This window comes from Lolium rigidum, chromosome 5 (assembly GCF_022539505.1).
Source record: "Lolium rigidum isolate FL_2022 chromosome 5, APGP_CSIRO_Lrig_0.1, whole genome shotgun sequence".
In the NCBI taxonomy this organism is placed as follows: domain Eukaryota; kingdom Viridiplantae; phylum Streptophyta; class Magnoliopsida; order Poales; family Poaceae; genus Lolium; species Lolium rigidum.
In genome coordinates this window covers 51,361,352-51,380,595 of record NC_061512.1, presented here as the reverse complement: position 1 = coordinate 51,380,595, position 19,244 = coordinate 51,361,352, and the positions used below count along the sequence as shown (strand labels likewise).

At 41.5% G+C, this 19,244-nt stretch overlaps 2 protein-coding genes across 3 annotated transcripts; one reads left to right on the top strand and one right to left on the bottom strand.

Annotated features, from left to right (window-relative positions):
- The first annotated feature begins 754 nt into the window (after positions 1-754).
- Positions 755-5,129, top strand: LOC124652992 (heparanase-like protein 1). Of its 2 annotated transcripts, none has more exons than XM_047192042.1 (10): positions 755-1,227; positions 2,062-2,279; positions 2,373-2,409; positions 2,822-3,005; positions 3,283-3,431; positions 3,546-3,776; positions 3,877-4,066; positions 4,153-4,278; positions 4,363-4,462; positions 4,592-5,129. In XM_047192042.1, the coding sequence occupies exons 2-10, from the start codon at positions 2,073-2,075 to the stop codon at positions 4,982-4,984; spliced, it is 1,617 nt and encodes a 538-aa protein (XP_047047998.1). In that variant the 5' UTR covers positions 755-1,227; positions 2,062-2,072; the 3' UTR covers positions 4,985-5,129. The 2 variants fall into 2 exon arrangements, with proteins under 2 accessions (XP_047047998.1, XP_047047997.1); XM_047192041.1 differs by having other exon boundaries at positions 2,031-2,279.
- A 423-nt stretch (positions 5,130-5,552) lies between these two features.
- Positions 5,553-10,204, bottom strand: LOC124654139 (probable galacturonosyltransferase 13). The gene is made up of 6 exons (XM_047193172.1): positions 9,935-10,204; positions 8,822-8,880; positions 8,582-8,737; positions 7,459-8,046; positions 6,770-7,072; positions 5,553-6,295 (listed from the first exon to the last, which is right to left on the bottom strand). Exons 1-6 carry the CDS (start codon positions 10,143-10,145, stop codon positions 6,005-6,007), a joined length of 1,608 nt encoding a protein of 535 aa, XP_047049128.1. The 5' UTR covers positions 10,146-10,204; the 3' UTR covers positions 5,553-6,004.
- Positions 10,205-19,244: the final 9,040 nt, after the last annotated feature.

Genomic DNA, 19,244 nt, shown 5'->3' with positions numbered 1-19,244 from the left:
GGGTCCATTGTTGTGAGCAGTTTATGCTTGTTCCAACCATATCCACACAAGTTGCGCATACAGGAAAGTGCATAGAGGCCGTTTAAATCAGCATTGAAAATGTGTGAGTTGGATTGGTTGGTTTCTGACTTGGACTTTCTCCATTCTTTGCTCTTTCTTCAAGTTGTGGATTACAACTTCCCTTACATCACTTTCTTCGTGTGCTCGCGCATTGTCTTGCATTGATGCAAGCACACCCTTAATTATCATGGCCAGGACTCATGGCGCATTTTTCTTTCTTTGATATACTTATCGACTACAGCATCCAACTAATTTTTGCAACATCGTCAAAACTTAGAAGTTGCCACCTTCTTACGCTGTCAACGCCAACGATTATGTTGGCTAATGGATCTCGGGGCCCACATGTCTGGCACTGAGAAACGATACTAACTTCACACACGTATCTTCAGTCTTCACCAACTCTCCCGGCCTCTCTACTACATGCAAATCAAAAAAGATCGACTACTCTGGATTCACGGGCATAATTTTCTCCGCCTACTCCGGTCACAAACAGATACTCTTGTTTTTCATCGACAGAGACAGACTGCAGAATATCGAAAAAACGAATATTCGAAATCTATGATGTACTAATTCTCTTCGGGTAATAAAAGGCTGCTTGGGCGTTCAAAATACCCATCACTCTCACATGATCCATCTAATTACTCGCGGAAATCATCAAATCAATACGGAAAATAGCACGCGCTCTAAGAAAGAACCAGTCCTTTATTTTCAACTCCCGAGAGAAGCTGGAGTCTGACGACACAGTCTGTTGTCTTCAGATTTAGGCCAAAGCATCACTGTTAAACTAATCAATTCCTTAGCAGCGCCACCGCTATTTGGTTAGGAGAGACACCGCTTTCCCTAAGGGAGTAGCTTGGAAGGGAGATTAAAGAGGAGTAGGAGCAGCAAACCACCACCAAAGTTTCCTTCAAGAATCTCTTCTTCCTCCTACTCAGCCTTTCTCTTTCTCCATCTCCACCCGAGCAGAAGCTCCGCTCTACTCTGCACAGTCTCTGAATCATCCCGGCAACGGCGACGGCGAGAGACTCCGGGTTTGATTGATTCGCTATCCCTGCATTGGTAGCGGACAAGAGAGCTGCTCGTGGAGCTTCTTCGCTTGGGATTCTCCGAGCCGGCTTTGATTTGGGCGCTTGGCTTGACTGTAGATTCCAGGTTCAAGCCGTCCAGGTAATTGATGGCCCATTTCTCTTGGATTTTGCGGTTTTTTTTGGTACAACTTAGTCGCAAATCGGCTGCCTAGGCTGGTTTTGGTTGCTTCGCTGGTTTGCGTGTACTACTCCAGGATTCGATACAGCTGGTTGGCTTGTGTTTTTGTACGGAGTATTGGGATTTGGGAAGGGAGGTGGTGTACTTTTTTTTCCATGAGACTACTATAGTACAGCGTGTCCATGGTTCAGATTCAGCTGGGATTTTGCTTGGGTTGTGCTGAACTTACTATGTTCAGTTTTATTTCTGAGATGAACCGTGTTTTTGAATCATCTTAAATTTTTGCAGAACAGCTACATGTATGTTCCTCATTTCTATGTGAAAAGGTCCCCTTTCTTCAGTACTTTTGGGGTATCTTGTTGAAAATTTTCACATGAGCATTTCGGGGATTTGCACAGTTTCACTTTACTCACCAATTGATAAAGTTTCTCTTTCTGAAGAAATATGTATGAGTTCAAAAACAAAACAAAAAAAACCTTATGCTGAAATGAAGACATTTCTCTAAAAAAGATGAAGACATTTCTGGGTACTGAAAGTACCAAAGAGCAAGCCACTGTTTGAAACAGTGACGAAGTGTTTTGGCTCACATGAATAAAGCTAAGCTGATAATGACTCGACTTATTAAAACTTGGAAAAGGAGACATGTAGAAGGAAATGAACCTGTGGCTGTCACTTTCACATATGCTGATAGAGTAGAAATTTGGACATTTCCATACCAACTTATTGTGGTATTTCAAGTGCATAATAAGTCTGAACCCTTCTAGTTGTCTACTTGGTGGGCAACACCATCTGTAGGTGGTGAAAGCATGAGGCTATGGTTTCTTCTTCTTATTGCTTGCATGCCTGCACTGATCCTGTCGGAAGATTACTCCGATGTAACTGTCATCGTAAGGGGCTCCGACACGATTGCTGCAACCAGCGATGAGTTCATTTGCGCGACCGTTGATTGGTGGCCTCCGGAGAAGTGCAACTATGATCAGTGCCCATGGGGGAAGGCTTCTGTCTTAAATATGGTAAGCTCCCCAATCCCAAGAATACACTTATTAATCACATGATATTTGATGTTTCCGCAAATAACTGATTTCAGTCTTTTGTGAATTTCCCAGGACTTGACTCATCCTTTGCTAGCTAAAGCCATCCAAGGTGAGTGTTCTGACAGTTGCCATTGAAAATAATTCTACTCTTCAATTGCAAACTCCCCTGTGGAAGCTTCGTTTATTTTTCAAAACTTAGAAGTCTAAAATTCCTTGTGAGTCATTTACGGTGGAATGGGTCCTAGACCTACCATCTAATATGTAACCGATCTGCCACTCAACTGAAAATTCCTTGTGAGTTGTTTAAAGAATGGGCACTAGACCTAGCATCTAGTGTGAAACCGATCTGCCGCTCAAATGTAGCCTAAACTATCTTCACTTACCAAGCTTTTATTTTAGCTAGTTTCTTCAAATGTGTGTTTACTTTATATTTTTCATAATGGTTTAGTTTATATTCTTGATGGCACTTCATCATCTTGCCTGATGGATTATATCTGCTCTTATGTGTGTGTGTTTTGTAGCATTTAGCCCACTGCGTATCAGAGTCGGTGGCTCCTTACAAGACCAAGTAGTATATGGCACACCAAATCTAGGATCTCCATGCAGACCATTTACAAAATCTTCAAGTGGTTTATTTGGATTTTCTCAAGGATGCATAACCATGGAAAGATGGGATGCTATGAATGATCTATTTGTCAATACAGGGTGAGGATTGTCTTTACCAGTTATCATTAGATATTATCATCTATATTTTCTTATATCACAGATTGGTGAACATGCCACATATTAGAGCTTATTATGAGATAAAAGTACTAGTGCATTAAGAATACCCCATCGTCTCTTTTCCAACATCTTAATAGTTTTTAAACATGAGGCCATTGGCCCAGATTTATAGATAAAGCCATCGGCTTTTTAAACATCTTAATAGTATAGTATTACTTTATGAAGCGCATTCCCTAATCATTTTTGTTAACTCCTTCAGAGCAGTTATTACTTTTGGTCTTAATGCACTTCAAGGGCGAAAGCAGATACGCAAAGGTGTATGGGGAGGTGCCTGGAATTCAAGCAATGCTCAGGAGTTCATGGAATACACTGTTTCAATGAACTATCCTATTGATTCATGGGAATTCGGTAATACATTGTCAAAGTCAAACGCAAAAGTATATTTGCTGCTCGCGAAACAAGGAACATATTTCATTCGTGTGACCTGTAAAGCTTATATAAGTACCTGTGCTCATTTACTAGGTAATGAATTGAGTGGAAGTGGAATTGGTGCAAGCGTAGGAGCTGAACAATACGGAAAGGACATGGTTGAACTTCAAAACATCGTCAATCAGTTATATGGAAACTCTTGGAAACCATTGGTGCTAGCCCCGGGAGGATTCTATGATAGACAATGGTTTGCTCAGCTTCTTGATGTCTCTGGGCCAAATGTTCTCCAAGGAATGACTCATCATATTTACAATCTTGGTGCTGGTGAGTGTTTTTTCAGTTTTTAATACTGCTCCTTCATTCATTTATGTTCTCCATCCTATATCAAAGATGGCTTAAAGATAATTTCTTTAATCTTGATTAGGTAATGATCCACGTGTCGCCAATAGAATCTTGGATCCGCAGTATTTAAACAAGGTTTCTGACACGTTCAGAGATCTCCAGCTCACGATACAACGGCATGGACCATGGTCGGCTCCGTGGGTTGGGGAAGCTGGCGGAGCGTATAACAGCGGCAGCCGTACCGTCTCGAATACGTTCCTGAATAGCTTCTGGTAATTACTTGTCAGAAGAACAAATAGCTGTCCTGGTCATCATTCTTCTCTTATCTTCTCATCCTCAAATTTGCTGTTTCAACTAGGTATCTTGATCAACTTGGTCAGTCAGCAAAGTATGACACCAAGGTCTACTGCAGACAGACCTTGATTGGAGGCAACTATGGACTTCTTGACACTGACACTTTTGTGCCGAACCCTGATTACTACAGGCAAGTATCTGTACTGTATGTTCTTGCCAGAAACGCGCTTTGCCGCTCGCATACGCCTCAGACTAAACTTTGATATATGTTCAGTGCCTTGCTTTGGCATCGACTAATGGGGAATGGAGTTCTCTCCATAGACTTGGGTGGGTCTTCATACTTGCGCGCATATGCGCATTGCGGAAAGCAGAAGGTATGAGTCACCCTATGAGTTTGATGTTGGCCTGATAAAACATGGCAGAGTTTTGTGTATTCACTGGCTCACTGCTACAGTGCTATTGGCATCACACCACTATCATATAAACTGATCTCTGCTTTTCAGGGCGGTGTCGCTCTACTCTTGATCAATCTGAGCCGAAACATGGGATCCATGGTCTCGGTCAGGAACGACCTTAATGTCGGCCTCGCACAAGGGCAGGGGATAACGAGGGACAGCTCCCTTGTTCGTGGCATTAAGAGGACGGTCTCCTGGGTGGGGAGCAAAGCTTCCGACGGGATGCAGAAGAGGGAAGAGTACCACCTGACGGCGCAGGACGGTAACCCTCTTGCACGCACCATGCTGCTTAATGGAGCTCCTCTGGAGCTCACTGAAGATGGTGATATCCCTCCGCTGTACCCGGTGCAAGTTTCAGTCAGCTCGCCGATCTATGTCGCTCCGCTCTCCATTGCCTTCGTTGTCTTCCCAGATTTTGAGGCCGATGCTTGCCAGCAATGATCAGCCGTAGTTTTTACTTGTTAGATAGGATACCATGTGAGGTTTTCAGCTATGACAAAATAGCTCTTCTCAACTATACGAAAAATATAATGCTTTGTGTTGATGTTCTGCCCCAATTGGGCCATCATTGTTTTTTCTTCCACAATAGAGTTACTTTGTTGATGATCACAATTCCTTAATTGTTAATCATAGTTCCTTCCTAATTTTCTTCAACTTTCTAATGATATTTATCAAAAATTGTAAAAAGAGATTACATTATAATTTGATGATTTAATGTGCAACGTTCAGGTCTGCACCAAGTAAATGTTTCCATTTCCTACTAATAAAAATTTGAAAACATGCATCACATAGAAATACAGAGTAATAAATAAACTGTCTAAAAAGAAAGGGCATCAACTTATAAACTGTTACTGATCTACTCACTAACCAGTAAACATCAAAGCCACCACTTCTAGTGTGAACACTAAACAATATAGTCAAATGATCAATACATGCAAACACACGCAATAACCAGAGAAATTCAGGATAGGTCAGAACCAAGGTTATATGGAAGGAATAAAGTATTTCATTTGAGATAATCACCAAAAATACTATATCAGAAACAGTGGGAGCACAATGTACATGGCTTGTTTTCGTAAAATCAAAATCTGACCCTCTTCACATGGTAAACTGTATACTCCCTCTCCAACAATTACAATAGTGATGTGCCTAACATCAACTCTGCCAAATAAGGCAATTTATAATACTCCATCAAGTACAAAGAACCTTCCTAAACAATAGTGTAATTTCATGAGCTATGATACAAATGGAATAAACAAAACGAAAGGGGTCCTAGTGTAAATGGGAACAAAACACTCTTTTCTCTGTTCATCGAGTATGCTGCATCGGCACATGTAACCAATTCTGAGGTTACTGTTCAATCATCATTCCCTGGATTCCCTTCGATGCCGGTCTCCAAAATAACAAATTTAATTCCACTTAATTTACGCCTTTATTTGTTGAATCTTTTGTCTCGCCAATCTACAACTGAGGTTCCATTATATGACAATTCCTTACAAACTCATTCGAATAATTCACATGTTTCGTCCAAAATGGCTGGAGATGTTTAAAACCAATGTCCAGCCATGGTTTGCTTTGCCCATTGTAATGTATAACTGCTGCTTTCCGAACACTGGAGATATCTGTCTTCTCTTGATACCCCAAACCTAAAAGATGCCAAGATGAATCGATCGGATGAACATGTCCCTTAAATGCTATAAGGCCAGGTGGCAAAGTTCCAAGCCTCCAAAGCGTGAAGTTCGATTTCAGATTCTGCAGGCAGAATGCACATAATGAGTAAGACTGGAGCACCCCAACATGAATTTATAACTGTTTAAATATGGATCAAGCAAAGTATAGGCTATCGTGTGAAGCAGAAAATAAGGCAGATGAAGTGGAATTCAGCATTACTCGGTACAACTAGATATATGTGCGCTTTCGAGCGACGAAGACAAAATGCTCAAGTAGTTTAGATGTCAGTGCTATGCATAATTTAAGTTGATGCAATTTAGAAACTTCGCGCAAGAAAACAGGCGATTCTGATCTAGTAAGGGGCATGTTCAACTTCAAATAGTTGCCAATTAACCTGTTAACATGAAATGGAAAAAAAAGAAGTGCATATACACTTACTAGTGTATAGATATATCCAAATTTAGACAAATGTAAGACATCCTTTTATGGACGGAGGAAATATATAAATAACGGTAGGTGTGCATATTAAAATGGGAAGTGATATATATGTTTTACCTCCTTGACCCAATGGTGGTATTTATCTTTAATGGTTGTCTTCCTCCAGGCAGCAAGGTCAAAAATATTCATGCCATAAGCCCACGCACACTCCAAAGGATCGAAGTTGGTGGCAATGAGGGGATGAGAGAAGTTAAAGTAATTCCTGAACCTTTTAGACATCACCCAACTATCTCCACCTCTGCAGGTCTCAACAGCTCCATTTACCTTCCCAGTTAGATCGATATCCCAGAGTGATGACAGGTCATGTTGGACAACAACATCATCATCAAGAAATACAACCTTGTTGAGGCTTGGGAATAACTGCTTTGACAAATTGAAATGTTATTATGTGACTGGATATTTCAACAAAAAGCACTAAAAATATGTCTACAGTTAGAACACGTGTGCAGTCCTGCACTACTGTGAGAATCTCCTCTAGCTAAACAAAATTGCAAAGAGAATGAGAAGTCAAACTAGCTGGAGCATTTCCAATTGCTATACACTTTTCTTTTTTAGAGCAATTGCTATACACTTGTGCAGAAGTTACCCCTTGAACCCAAAAAAAATCCACTAAAAAATAGCTTCACAAGCGTCCAATCTTATAACAAGGAAAACTAATATTTGCAGTTGTCAATGCTTCACCTCATCCTAGTATCACATGTATGCATTAACTTGTTCATAAGATAGTCAGAAGAAAGTTCTTATACCTCAGGCAAGTATATACGAATATGATTGAGCACGGAAGTATATGTTGGACTTCCTGCCTGTAGCTTGGCTGCAAAAACTCTTGGGCTATCACCTGCACTGGTTCTTGCAAGGTGATTTCCATGATAACGGCTTCTGGCAATGTGCTGAGTTTCTATAGCTTCAAGAACTGGCCCATTTTCTTTTGTTAACCATTCGAATTGGTGAACGCCCTTCACCTCAATAATGGCAGGATGAAGAGGATTCAACGCAAACCATGAATGCATGGCAGGATATGTCTTTTTATCAGTAATGACATGAAAGACTATCCTCTCAGGCTTCAATGCTGATGTAACTGCTGATCTGACCACAACCGAGGCCGCAAGGATGTTATCTGATGCTAAAACAAAGTGGAAGTAGGAGTTGTCGGAAAGTCGAGGGACCAACTCAGGGGGTGGTAATTGTTTCCTCGCAAGGGCATTTGAGGAGTATACATCAGTTAGACGCAATGAAAGGCAGTAAAGGCCTTTAGGAATAGCAATTGCTGCATAGTGTTTGTTTAGCTGCTCTGACAATCTGGATGATCTCAATTCCTTATCCATGGTCTCCATCTGCATGTCGTTGTGTAAACAATGAGTACAGGATTTGCAACTTGCTGAACAAATAAGAGCAGATGAAAAAGGTGCATTGATGACAGATAGCTGATAGACTTTATGTTAGTGATCACTAACTGCATGAGCTTTCTACATTTGTTTTGCAAATTTAGGAGCTTAAGTAATCACTATACAACATTTATAAGCAACAAATGCGTTGAGCTACTTAGTTTCATAAAGTGTACTGAACAATATAATGTGATGAAAGTTATTAACTGAACAATAAACTTAAAAAAGTAGCAACAAAAAATAGCATTCGTATTTCATGACAAGCTGGCTGGCTTGCCCACCAGCATCCAACAGGCCAACACCACACTTATGTAAGTACAAGTTTTAGTGCCAACATAAGCAACTTGTTATTGAATAGACACAGGCTCTATGGTAGAAATCCGAAGGAAATGTAGACCAAGCACAAATTATATCGCCAAAGTAATCAACTGAAGAAATAAACCATGTGCTTCAAAAAAGGCAGGACACTAGCATCAATGCATACCGTAGCCTTCAGCCTCATAGCAAATGACTTCAAATCATAATCATTATTCTTTGTATCCCAGATGAAATCATCAAAAGATTCTGCCACTTTTAGATCAACAGGAACATCCTCAGAGTTTATTTCATCAAGCATCTTATACAAATCCTTTACAAGCCTCTGCACATTAGAGCGCAGCGGCCAAGTAAGAACTAAATAAATCATCAAAAGAATTAAAGAAAAGTGCAAAGTGCATATTAGTACCATGGAGCCATCATCACCCCTACCAAGAAGCCGTGGACCTAATCGTCTGCCAAGACAATCTGATAAATAATAATAGTCAGTGAAATAATTAAATCTCAACTAAATTTAAGCATTGAACAAAAAAAAACATGTTCAAGAAGTCAGACAGGTGAGGAGGATATAATAAGTACATATAATAAAATAACCGTTGAGGCATAATAGTGAAGTGGAATTGAACAATAGTGAACATAAGAAAGACTAAAATGGGACAGGCTAAAAAGAAATAGGGGTGGTGACAAATGCAAGTGTTCAACAACTGAATTTAAGACTCGGAAATGTAGAAACCCGAAAGACAGGCACCTCCCATGATAAGATCCATATTGCATCGGTCTAAAACTCCCAACACAACAACAATATCACTTGCAGTTAACGTGCCTTCAAATATATCATGTGGCAGTATCTTAAGATAGTAAGTCCACATTTATAGCTGATCCATTTTCTAGGCACATAACATTTAGAGCTAAGTCCTGGTTGGTCAGAAATGGCGGTAGCGTTCCTCTGGGCATATCATTTCAGTGTTCTGGTTAGCTAACCACGGCTGTATGTAGCAGTGTCTAAATCCAAATACCAGTGCACGAAATCGATACTTTTAACATAGAAACCTGGGGGCATTGCATATAACTACTAATTCTGTGAACAAACATGCAACTAATTCCTCACTGAACAATCAAGAGATCGTTAGTATCAACAGTGACCACCATACACATTCTCAAGCAGTCTTGAACTTCCACATAAGCATAAGCATCCCATTGTCTAGTTACATACTACTAGTATGTAAGAGACCAGCGGCAGTTACCACAGGTCAATCAAACTAACTAGTTAATTGGTCTACTAAGCATGTAAGCAGCCACATAAACAGTCTTACTAGACTCTAATAACATCAACTCACGCAATTCATTCATAATGTAGATTTAAGTTAAAACCATATAAGTTATTCACCACATGGACTAAAGCAGAAAAGTCACACCCCACAGGCACATTGCGCATCTAAACTCTATGTTGTTGCCTAAACTCCAAAGCAACTACTAAGCCAGTGCATCATCTGTTGGAGACGGGGACAAAGCGCGCACGTACCTAGCGAGGAGCACTTGTTGAAGCCCTCTAGGGTCATTACAGCGGTGAGTATGAATACGAAGGGGAGGAGGAATGCGAGGATGAGGACGGTGTGGAAGACGGTGCGGTAGGAGAAGTGTCGCGCTGCGGTCTTGAGCTTCATCAAGTCTAGCAGCCCATTGCTACTGGAGATGGTGATGCTCCTCATGCTCGGCGAGAGCCGGATCTGCATCCTCGCTCGCCGCCGGACGCGGCGGCTCCTGCTCGCTCCTGGGCCGGGATCCCAACGAGCATCGGCGGGGCCCGCGGCGGCCCGCGGGATTCAGAGGCGCCATGACGGCGGCAGCGCGGGGCAGGAGATAGAGGACGCGGCCGCCGGGCCGGCCGGATCCGGCATTGGCGCGCGCGGGAAGGCCAGCAAGAATCCCGCCAGGCGATCGATCCCAGCTCCTCGAGGGTTTCCCGGGCCGCCGATTCCGGTGGCGCGCGCGCCGGCGCGAGCGAGTGTCCGCGCGAGGGTTTGATTGATCTTGGTGGTGTGCGAGCGAGCGAGCTCGGGATTGGGGGATTAGGGTGAGGGGATTTGATTTTGGGGGATGAACAGGGGAGGAGTCAGATCGGGTCGTGGTGTGGTTGGCTCGAGCAAGCTCTGGATGGCCCGAATGCACGACGATGAGTAGTTAGTTGGTGATTGTTGTTCTCTACCTTCCTTCTTGGAAGGTTACTTGGCTTGGCTAACTACTCCTCTACACGATAAAACTATAGCCTGCCTCACATGGTATTATTATTGCTAGGGGTTTGATCTTATTGGTTGTGGAATGTGCTCCTCTTTTTTGTTGGAAAGTGTGCTTGACAGTGCCAATTTCAAAGAATAAAAAGTGCTTCACACTGCTGGAGTTATATGAGCAGTGTAGACATGGAGGGAAATTGATATTTTGCCACATCCAAATTGGGAACGAGATTGATTCCATGCTGGGGAGAGTGAAGATTTCTGGCTCCCGAGCTCCAATTATTCTTTTTTTGAAACAATCAAAAAATATATATCATATTTAGAAAAAATGTGACAAAAATTTATATCTAGCATATGATCTACCACACAAAAAAATATGGATAATCTCCAAATTTTAATATGTCTAGAGTTTTCAGAGTATTTGAAAAAAGTTGTAAATATGATTTTTTATATATTTAAATTTGAGGTATTAGCACCCGGATAGGTGAACTTGCATGATAGGAGCAATTTAGTACACGAATTTGAAAAAGGAGGTCGGATGTACAAAAACTTATCATGGCTTTGCAAATTTCATACAAAAGAGTCCGAAAATAGCCACGTAGGATTTAATGATTCACAGAAAACCCCTCAGAACTAAGAAGTCGTTTGGAAGCCAGGTTTTCATTTCATTTGTAGCATTTTGAAATGAATACATGTATTCATTTCATTTACATTGTAATTCCAGAAATGGACACTTGTTTGGTTGCCACAGGAATTGTAAATGACAGGTAGAATTCAATATTGAATTTGTTTGGTTGCCACGAGAATTGTGAATGACAGGTTTCAGCTCGGAATTGTGATTACACATGGCATCATTTTGCTGGATTTCCCAAATGAAATGATGGCCCAATTCTGTGGCAACCAAACAGCCCACCTATGGAATTTTAAATGAATTCCAGGATTCCAGACTCAAATGATGGATACCAAACGACCTCTAATAGAAATCTTACTATTTCGTCGCGCATAGACAAGTTGCTGGCAATGTACAGAACTGCCCCTCCTATCGTCGTAATTAACGCATAGCACGTGATCAGTTTGCCTTGGACTCACATGTTCTCCACGCCGTTTCGCATGTGCCTGCCATACTCGTCATCTCTCACCTCCATCTGGGCCTCACCTCGGTTGATCTGCATCGATGATTTGGAGGCGATCATGGCTGACGAGCCATACTTACGCACCTAGAAGATGGAGCCCCATACTATAGTGAAATTTTCTTCTCGGCACGGCAATATTTTTCTTTCTTTCTCGTCCGAACGATTATTTTCTATACTGATTAGCTAGGATTCACGGTCGCCATGATTATACCAATGATGAACTTTGATGCAGTGCTAGAACCGGAGATAGGTTTCCCTTAATTCCATTTGGTTTTGATGTTCTGTTTATTGTGGCTGCATCCAGGCCTTCTGGACTTGGGTGACGAAGATGTGATTCAATCTTGCGTGTAATTTCATGGGGCCATGGTTTAGATGTTGTTGTAGTTGATGTTCATCAAGTATTTTAGGTCAGCGAAGAAATCATGCATGAATTTTTACTTTTGATGTTTAACTAAATTTTGACAATGGCTAGATTCAAAAAAGGTGTCATTTTTCATCCATCTCCGGCAATGATAATTCATGCATTATGAATGGTTCGAGTTGTTATCATGTAGTAGTTGTTTTAGTGCAGTTACTTGAGTTAGTGATCAAGTTAGGGAATTTTACTAGCTGGCATATTTCACTGTCACGTTTGATTGTAATTTTGGTGAAGCAAATGTGTTATTTTTGTGTTGCAATATGTTTGTACATTTTCTAATTTGTTCCATATAGCTGCCTTTTGAAGGTGGAAACCCTGATAGACTAACATGTTAGATTTTCCATAATGATTTCTTTTCTGGATTGCATGAGGAGTTGTTGTACATTGATGGGAGTACTGATCTTTTTATAGTTGCCATGTGGACACTTGGTCGATTCTCTGGATACAAGATTTTCCAACATGACTAGGGTGTGAATGCAAAGATGCATGTTAATTGGTGTAAGCCTCAAGAAGATTTCAATGATCGATGATCTGGTTTGCATTGAGAATGATGTTGATATTGTCTCACTGATAGAAACACATGCCAAACACACTGTTCAAAGATATATCTTGGCCTTACCATTGAATGCCTCCTTGACCCTCTTGGGCATTGCCCTTCCTGCCTTTCTTGATCCTTCACAAGCTGACTCCAGCTGTCACCTTTTTCTCAAGATTTTGTGGCACAATGTAGGGACGCAACACAATGACTCCTCCCTCCCTTGAATGGTGCCTCACAAACCTATTGTTTCTTAGAAAAGGTATTGGTGTTGGCGGTGCCATTACTTGTGTGTGCATAGATGCTTCACCTAGCTGCTGCAAGCCCAGAATTGCCCCCCTCTCCATCATCCTAGTAGACACTAGCAGAGCTTCTCGGGGGGAAACTGGGCCATGGCCCGCCCTGCCCAGGAGCAAAATAAAATTTATACCAATGGAGCATGGGTAAAGACCACACACCCAACTTAGTTCACGTGAGAGGAAGTTCATTTGTTTGGATGTTCTTGTTTCACTTTGTCGCTTGGTTGTTCCTACCAGTCGTGCATCCATGGATCCATCGACTGTGCGGCAAAGGTCTGGACTTCCGGAGAGACTCGATCTAGCAAGTAGTGAACGTCCAGCCGCAAGTAGCGACGAAGCGAGGGCCCCCAGGCGCCAACCCATGCCAAGCCCCAGGCAATGGGAGCAGGCTGCCAGAGACCTAGGTGCGGCGATTTCGCGACCCAGTCCATCGACAGTCTTCTATGTCTTCTATGACGTTTGTGCAGATGTGTACATATATGAATGGTTTTGCAATAAAGTTTAGGTTGTGCATATGTATTAACTTTCATATCTACATGTCATATCTATAGTTGAGATCAATATGAGCCAAGGGACGCCACCTGTTAGGTTGTGCGGTCCATACCCCTACTCCTTTCGTTGCATGTACATTTCCATTTCTTGTACCTACCTGTTTAGGAGGCCGAAGGTGAAGTGTGTATGATCTACTTAACTAAAAGTATTGAGTATTGTCTAATGCCAGTTGCCTACTGAAGTATTATATGGTTAAGAATAGCAATTTTGTGGGTTGTGCTTTAGCTTGGTCTGCCCAAGATTTTTATTGAAGATCCGCCACTGCTAGTAGATGCTTCTTCCCTCTCATGCACACGTCTCCTATGATACACTAGCGGCTCCTTGTCAGCAGAGATCTCTCTTGAACCAGAGACACTCCTGGAACCAGTGCTCCTCCTCCTCTTTACACTCCATGCAAGACCTTCCATCTATGCTACTATAGTGTGTGCTTCGGAGCAAAGCACTGGCCATATTTATGCTTGTTGAGGCAAATAGAAGACAAGGTACCATGCACACAAGCTAAACAGTGTGATGCATAAGGCACTGTTGTGTGGTCACTTTTCGTGAATTGACACTCTGCCATGCTAATTAGTGGAATCAAGAAAAGGGAAAAAGTATATTCTCCACATTGGGAAGTGCATAGTTATCCACATTGTTGTATGCATTGTTGTCGATAGAGAATATGCACATTGAGCTCACAATTTTATTAAAATGAGTGACAACTTTACATTGATTTCAGACGGACATTGCACATAACAAACAAAGCCTCTATCAAAAAGAGCACAGAATGTATACAAAATGCATCCTAGAAAAACTACAAAGAAAGCAAAAAAAATGTCCCTACCCTTCATATATGCATTGTGCATATTTATCATCTTCTTGCTCTCATACTTTATCCACAAAATAACTTCCTTCAGTATTGCATTCTTCTTTCTTAGCAACAGATTTTGTTCTCCAAGTTGCCTAACAAAAGCTCCTTTATCTGCATTCACTCTTCACCACAACTTCTTCAAGCTCACATGTTGTTGTTGCCACTAATTCATCAGTGCCATGTTTCTTCTTCTACAAAAGCATACATTTTTTGAGTTCAATGCCTTTTCAATGCACCTAAATGTGAAAAAAAAAACATTTGAATTTCTGCTCACTTTTCTACTACATTCTCAAATTCCTGCACAACTCCACACACTTCTCTAAAATCGGCATAGTAACAAGTTGAATCTTACCTTTCCTACAGAATGTTGTTGCCAGTAGTACACAACCGACACTACCCACTCATTGATGACGCGTAAAGCACATGCCCGTTGGGAACCCCAAGTGGAAGGTGTGATGCGTACAGCAGCAAGTTTCTCTCAGTATGAAACCAAGGTTTATCGAACCAGTAGGAGATGAAGGCCACGTGAAGGTTGTTGGCGGAGGAGTGTAGTGCGGTGCAACACCAGGGATTCCGGCGCCAACGTGGAACCTGCACAACACAATCAAAATAATTTGCCCCAACGTAACAGTGAGGTTGTCAATCTCACCGGCTTGCTGTAAACAAAGGATTAAATGTATGGTGTGAAAAATGATGTTTGTTTGCGAAGAACAACAGAGAACAGAGTTTGCGTAGATTGTATTTCGGATGTAAAAGAATGGACCGGGATCCACAGTTCACTAGTGGTGTCTCTCCAATAAGAAATAGCATGTTGGGTGAACAAATTACAGTTGGGCAATTGACAAATAGAGAGGGCATAACAATGCACATACATATCATGATGACTACTATGAAATTTACTTAGGGCATTACGACAAAGTACATAGACCGCTATCCAGCATGCATCTATGCCTAAAAAGTCCACCTTCGGGTTAGCATCCGCACCCCTTCCAGTATTAAGTTGCAAACAACACACAATTGCATTAAGTATGGTGCGTAATGTAATCAACACAAATATCCTTAGACAAAGCATCGATGGTTTATCCCTAGTGGCAACAGCACATCCACAACCTTAGAACTTTCTCGTCATCGTCCCGCATTCAATGGAGGCATGAACCCACTATCGAGCATAAATACTCCCTCTTGGAGTCACAAGTATCAACTTGGCCGAGCCTCTACTAGCAACGGAGAGCATGCAAGATCATAAACAACACATATATGATAGATCAATAATCAACTTGACATAGTATTCCATATTCATCGGATCCCAACAAACACAACATGTAGCATTACAAATAGACGATCTTGATAATGATAGGCAGCTCACAAGATCTAACATGATAGCACAACGAGGAGAAGACAACCATCTAGCTACTGCTATGGACCCATAGTCCAAGGATGAACTACTCACACATCAGTCCGGAGGCGATCATGGTGATGTAGAGTCCTCCAGGTGATGATTCCCCTCTCCGGCAGGGTGTGATGCGTGTAGATGACACGTCCGTTGGGAACCCCAAGAGGAAGGTGTGCTGCGCACAGCAGCAAGTTTTCCCTCAGTAAGAAACCAAGGTTTATCGAACCAGTAGGAGTCAAGAAGCACGTTGAAGGTTGATGGTGGCGGATTGTAGTGCGGCGCAACACCAGGGATTCCGGCGCCCAACGTGGAACCTGCATAACACAATCACAGAACTTTGCCCCAACGTAACAGTGAGGTTGTCAATCTCACCAGCTTGCTGTAAACAAAGGATTAAACGTATTGTGTGGAAGATGATGATTGTTTGCGAAGAACAGTAAAGAACAATTGCGATAGATTGTATTTCGGATGTAAAGAATAGGACCGGGGTCCACAGTTCACTAGTGGTGTCTCTCCCATAAGATAAGCGAGATGTTGGGTGAACAAATTACGGTTGGGCAATTGACAAATAAAGAAGGCATAACAATGCACATACATATATCATGATAAGTACTATGAGATTTAATCGGGGCATTACGACAAAGTACATAGACCGCTATCCGAGCATGCATCTATGCCTAAAAAGTCCACTTTCAGGTTATCATCCGAACCCCTTCCGAGTATTAAGTTGTAAACAACATACAATTGCATTAAGTATGGTGCGTAATGTAATCAACACAAATATCCTTAGACAAAGCATCGATGTTTTATCCCTAGTGGCAACAAGCACATCCACAACCTTAGAACTTTCTCATCATCGTCCCGCATTTAATGGAGGCATGAACCCACTATCGAGCATAAATACTCCCTCTTGGAGTCACAAGTATCAAGTTGGCCGAGCCTCTACTAGCAACGGAGAGCATGCAAGAACATAAATAACATATATGATAGATTGATAATCAACTTGACATAGTATTCAATATTCATCGGATCCCAACAAACACAACATGAAGGATTACAAATAGATGATCTTGATCATGATAGGCAGCTCACAAGATCTAACATGATAGCACAATGAGGAGAAGACAACCATCTAGCTACTCGCTATGGACCCATAGTCCAGGGGTGGACTACTCACACATCGATCCGGAGGCGATCATGGCGATGAAGAGACCTCCGGGAGATGATTCCCCTCTCCGGCAGGGTGCCGGAGGCGATCTCCTGAATCCCCCAAGATGGGATTGGCGGCGGCGGCGTCTCCGGAAGGTTTTCCGTATCGTGGCTCTCGATGCGGGGGTTTCGCGACGAAGACTTTAAGTAGGCGGAAGGGCAGGTCAAGGGGCGTCACGAGGGGCCCACACAACAGGCCGGCGCGGCCAAGGCTTGGGCCGCGCCGCCCTGGTGTGTCGCCACCTCGTGGCCCCACTTCGTTTCCTCTCCGATCTTCTGGAAGCTTCGTGCAAAAATAGGACCCTGGGCGTTGATTTCGTCCAATTCCGAGAATATTTCCTTACTAGGATTTCTGAAACCAAAAACAACAGAAAACAACAAGTGGCTCTTCGGCATCTCGTCAATAGGTTTGTGCCGGAAAATGCATAATAATGACATATAATGTGTATAAAACATGTGAGTATCATCATAAAAGTAGCATGGAACATAAGAAATTATAGATACGTTTGAGACGTATCAAGCATCCCCAAGCTTAGTTCCTACTCGCTCTCAAGTAGGTAAACGATAACAAAGATAATTTCTGAAGTGACATGCTATCATAATCTTGATCATACTATTGTAAAGCATATGAGATGAATGCAGCGATTCGAAGCAATGATGAAGATAATGAGTAAACAAATGAATCATATAGCAAAGACTTTTCATGAATAATACTTTCAAGACAAGCATCAATAAGACTTGCATAAGAGTTACTCATAAAGCAATAGATTCAAAGTAAAGACATTGAAGCAACATAAAGGAAGATATAAGTTTCAGCGGTTGCTTTCAACTTCAACATGTATATCTCATTGTCAACACAAAGCAATATAACAAGTGCAATAAGTCAACATGTAAGAATCAATGCACACAGTTGATACAAGTGTTTGCTTCTAAGATAGAAAGAATAGGCAAACTGACTCAACAATAAAGTAGAAGATAGGCCCTTCGCAGAGGGAAGCATTGATTACTATATTTGTGCTAGAGCTTTTGATTTTGAAATCAAGAAACAATTTTGTCAACGGTAGTAATAAAGCATATGTGTTATGTATAAGATATCCTATAAGTTGCAAGCCTCATGCATAGATTACCAATAGTGCTCGCACCTTGTCCTAATTAGCTTGGATTAACACGGATTATCATTGCATAGCATATGTTTCAACCAAGTGTCACAAAGGGGTACCTCTATGCCGCCTGTACAAAGGTCTAAGGAGAAAGCTCGCATTGGATTTCTCGCTTTTGATTATTCTCAACTTAGACATCCATACCGGGACAACATAGACAACGAGATAATGGACTCCTCTTTAATGCATAAGCATTCAACAACGATTAATATTCTCATAAGAGATTGAGGATTAGTTGTCCACACTCGAAACTTCCACCATGAATCATGGCTTTAGTTAGCGGCCCAATGTTCTTCTCTAACGAGTATGCATACTCAAACCATTTGATCATGAAAATCGCTCTTACTTCGGATAAGACGAACATGCATAGCAACTCACATGATATTCAACAAAGGTAAAAGAGTTGATGGCGTCCCCGTAAACATGGTTACCGCTCAACAAGCAACTTATTAAGAAATAAGACACATAAGTACATATTCTTCACCACAATAGTTTTTAAGGCTATTTGTCCCATGAGCTATGTATTGCAAAGGCAAAGAATAGAAATTTAAAGGTAGCACTCAAGTAATTTACTTTGGAATGGCGGAGAAATACCATGTAGTAGGTAGGTATGGTGGACACAAATGGCATGGTTATTGGCTCAAGGATTTGGATGCACGAGAAGAATTCCTCTCAATACAAGGCTAGGCTAGCAAGGTTGTTTGAAGCAAACTCAAGTATAAAAGGTGCAGCAAGACTCACATATGAACATATTGTAACTATTATAAGACTTTACATTGTCTCCTTGTTGTTCAAACACCTCAACCAGAAAATATCTAGACTCTAGAGATCAATCATGCAAACCAAATTTTAACAAGCTCTATGTAGTTCTTCATTAATGGGTACAAGGTACATGATGCAAGAGCTTAAACATGATCTATATGAGCACAACAATTGCCAAGTATCAAATTATTCAAGACATTATACCATTTACCACATGCGGCATTTTCCGTTTCCAACCATATAACAATGAATGAAATAGTCCAACTTTCGCAATGAACATAAAAGATGAA

What these genes read in the sequence shown, in the direction of transcription:
- LOC124652992 (XM_047192042.1), top strand. Translation starts at nt 2,073, where the DNA reads ATGAGGCTATGGTTTCTTCTTCTTATTGCTTGCATGCCTGCACTGATC. An exon ending in GCTAGCTAAAGCCATCCAAG is followed by an intron (nt 2,410 to 2,821) that starts GTGAGTGTTCTG and finishes TGTGTTTTGTAG; the next exon opens with CATTTAGCCCACTGCGTATC. An exon ending in CCGAACCCTGATTACTACAG is followed by an intron (nt 4,279 to 4,362) that starts GCAAGTATCTGT and finishes ATATATGTTCAG; the next exon opens with TGCCTTGCTTTGGCATCGAC.
- LOC124654139 (XM_047193172.1), bottom strand. Translation starts at nt 10,145, where the DNA reads ATGCAGATCCGGCTCTCGCCGAGCATGAGGAGCATCACCATCTCCAGT. An exon ending in CAACAAGTGCTCCTCGCTAG is followed by an intron (nt 8,881 to 9,934) that starts GTACGTGCGCGC and finishes ATTATTTATCAG; the next exon opens with ATTGTCTTGGCAGACGATTA. An exon ending in CTATGAGGCTGAAGGCTACG is followed by an intron (nt 8,047 to 8,581) that starts GTATGCATTGAT and finishes AACGACATGCAG; the next exon opens with ATGGAGACCATGGATAAGGA.